The sequence below is a fragment of the Lupinus angustifolius genome, chromosome LG16 (genome assembly GCF_001865875.1).
Source record: "Lupinus angustifolius cultivar Tanjil chromosome LG16, LupAngTanjil_v1.0, whole genome shotgun sequence".
Lineage (NCBI taxonomy): Eukaryota > Viridiplantae > Streptophyta > Magnoliopsida > Fabales > Fabaceae > Lupinus > Lupinus angustifolius.
The window spans coordinates 6,643,647-6,646,739 of NC_032024.1; the positions used below are offsets into that span (position 1 = coordinate 6,643,647).

Genomic DNA, 3,093 nt, shown 5'->3' on the forward strand with positions numbered 1-3,093 from the left:
TAGAGAGCAATGCTCTCTTCATTGATCTGCTCCAAGATTGATAGTTCCTGCCATCAAGTGGAGGGGAAACTAGGATTGCCCCTGGACTCTCTCCAGGGTGTAGGTAGTAGGGACTTTGGATGTCATAGCCATTGTTCTGTATGGCTTGCTGGTCCCTTTCTTGTTCAACACTCTCTGCCATTTGTTAGTGAGCAGGGTCTTCAAGAGTTTTGGAAGAAAAATTTGCAGAAGGAGAATGGAAGCTTGGAAGAATGATTGATTATAAGAATGCGCAGCATAGGTAAACCAGAACCTTCAAAAAGAAGGCTCTGATACCATATTGCTTGGAAAGGAAGAAATCTCCATATGGTTTATGAATTGAATATACCTTCTTGCAATGTACATATCCCTCACATTCTACAATTATGAATCTGATTGCTCTCTTATATATATGAGAGCAAGAGAAAGAAAGAAGAAAGCAAAAAACAGAATGGAAGCAAAAACAGAATGGAAAAACAGAATTAACAGAATTAACTAACTACTAGAATTGGTTAGCTTGTGCTCTAAGAAACCACACTGAGGCTGCAATTGAGGCTGCTGGACCATGATGACTTGGGCTTGAGGCTGCTGTAATTGAGGCTGCAATTGAGGCTGCATTTGAGGCTGCTGTAATTTGGATTTGCTAGGCTGCATATTATTTAATAGATACATCATAAGCTTAGGGAGGGTGGGCAGTCCAAGCCCTTAGTTTTTTTCTTGTTTTTCTTTTAAATATTTTGGTCCCATGAACTCCATTCTTCCATGTTTATTTTTCGTTTTACACATTTTTTCGGATACCTACATCCATTATGTGGCATAAGGGTTACATCCCGTATAAATTTTAATAGTATACCACTTCTACGAATAGCTCTTAATGATGCATCTCTTCCGAGACCGGGACCTTTTATCATGACTTCCGCCTGTTGCATGCCTTGATCCGCTACTGTTAGAATAAATCTTTCTATTTCTTCATATGGATTGTTGATTTCTCTTGCAGATGCTGGTTTATGAATTTATGCCAAATGGGACGCTAAGGGATCACCTTTCAGGTACATCTTATGCTCTTATTATCCAGTTTTCTGTATTGTATATGAGCTTGTTGGTTTCCATTTCATTTTACCAATAATTTTGTAACAATATATGCTGTGTACGTTTATTCTCAGACAAAAAAAAAAGAAACAATGCTGTGTTAGTCAATTTTTCCTTGCTCTACCCGATTTCAATATGAAGTGATTTCATGCTTTGTGGCTTTGTCACAGGTTCTACATTGTTTCTTTTTGTTTTGTTTGTGAGGATGCCTTAGTCTACACTTTCTATTTTATCTCTAATTTTGAGTACATGACTTTATAATGCATGGCTTTCTATGTTATCTCTCTTAAATGTGTACTTGATCTTTGGAACAGCTAAATCAAAAGAACCTCCGAATTTTGCCATCAGAATGAAGATAGCACTAGGGTCAGCTAAAGGTCTTGCGTATCTACACACTGAAGCTGATCCTCCAATATTTCACCGAGATGTCAAGGCCAGCAATATATTACTGGACTCTAATTTCACTGCAAAAGTGGCTGATTTCGGACTTTCAAGGCTTGCCCCAGTACCAGACCTCGAAGGAGTTGTTCCTGGTCATGTATCAACGGTGGTAAAGGGGACCCCGGTAAGGATTGTCTTTGGATTTGGTTTAGTAAATTCTGCATGTTTTATTGTGTTGAAGGTTGATTCTATTTATTTCATGAATTTATATCTCTATTGTTTTTACAACTGTTTTAATTATGCAGGGTTACCTTGATCCGGAGTACTTCTTAACTCACAAGTTGACCGACAAGAGTGATGTTTATAGTCTCGGTGTTGTATTTCTAGAACTTGTGACCGGGATGCATCCAATCTCACATGGCAAAAACATTGTTAGAGAGGTAATGTCTTCCTACCATTATTTCCTTCCCAGCTATAATGTCCAACCAATTTTTCTTTTAATCTGATGTTTTGGTCTAGACAGCACTGACTAAGTATTCGGCATTAAGTTGAATTAAATTAATTAATTTCCAAATGATTTGTATCCTTTGTCATGTAACATTCCTTGATCATTTCCTCTCATGATTTGAGCATAATCTAGTCCTTGATACTGATTCTTCTCTAACCCTTTTTCCAGGTTAATGTTGCATACCAATCTGGTGAGATATTTTCTGTTATCGACGAACGGATAGGGTCTTATCCCTCTGAGCATTTAGAGAAATTTTTAACTTTGGCCCTCAAGTGCTGCGAAGACGACCCGGAATCACGGCCTAGAATGACAGAAGTGGTTAGAGAGCTTGAAAACATATGGTCCATGATGCCTGAATCAGATACCAAGAAAACTGAATCTGTAACTAGTGATTCCGGAAAATTATTCAGCACAACATCTTCATCTTCTACTACAAAAACTCCTTTTATATCCGGAGATGTATCAGGCAGTGACCTTGTTAGTGGAGTAATACCAAGCATCAAGCCAAGATAGAAGTTGAAAATGATTAGCTTTGGTATTTATGATCAATCTAATGTGAGGAATATGAAACTATATGTCACTATATTTCATCTTCACCATGTATACATTCTTTTAGTATAATATATGATGATTTGGGAGAAATAGTAAAGTAGGTGTAAAAAGGGGTGTGTATAAAAAGAGTGAGATAAAGATTTTGACAATAATGTATTGGTATTGTACTGTATTCAATCTATTTATATACTAAGATAGTGAATTTTGTTTTAGGTAGGTTATTCAGATATTTGAGGTAGAGCAACTTCTGAGATTAAAAAGCTAAGACATTCTTCAACCAATTTTTATTAATTTAGTTTATATTGTTATTATAGTTAATGTTTTGTAAAAAAAATCAACACTACAGGCAAAAGTGATTTCCTAATTATGGTGTCCAATTTTTTCTTCCAAAATTATCATTGTTAATTACACAATTAAATATATAATTATGATTACAAATTGCTGATAACACTAGTGTTAGACGTAGAATGTGTTTTTCCAGCACTATTAATTACAAAGGTAGAAGAACAAGTTTTGAACTTTTTCAGAATCCCAAGTTAAGTTTT

At 35.9% G+C, this 3,093-nt stretch overlaps 1 protein-coding gene across 5 annotated transcripts in view; it reads left to right on the forward strand.

The window, feature by feature from the left end:
- LOC109329898 (probable LRR receptor-like serine/threonine-protein kinase At1g06840) overlaps positions 1-2,766 on the forward strand; it is a 16,288-nt gene extending 13,522 nt beyond the window's left edge. For all 5 annotated transcript variants that reach the window (XM_019563787.1, XM_019563782.1, XM_019563785.1 and 2 more), the window contains 4 exons: positions 1,016-1,067; positions 1,422-1,672; positions 1,794-1,928; positions 2,165-2,766. In XM_019563787.1, the coding sequence (XP_019419332.1) occupies positions 1,016-1,067; positions 1,422-1,672; positions 1,794-1,928; positions 2,165-2,509 (783 nt within the window). In that variant the 3' untranslated portion in view covers positions 2,510-2,766. The remainder of the gene's footprint in view (positions 1-1,015; positions 1,068-1,421; positions 1,673-1,793; positions 1,929-2,164) is intronic.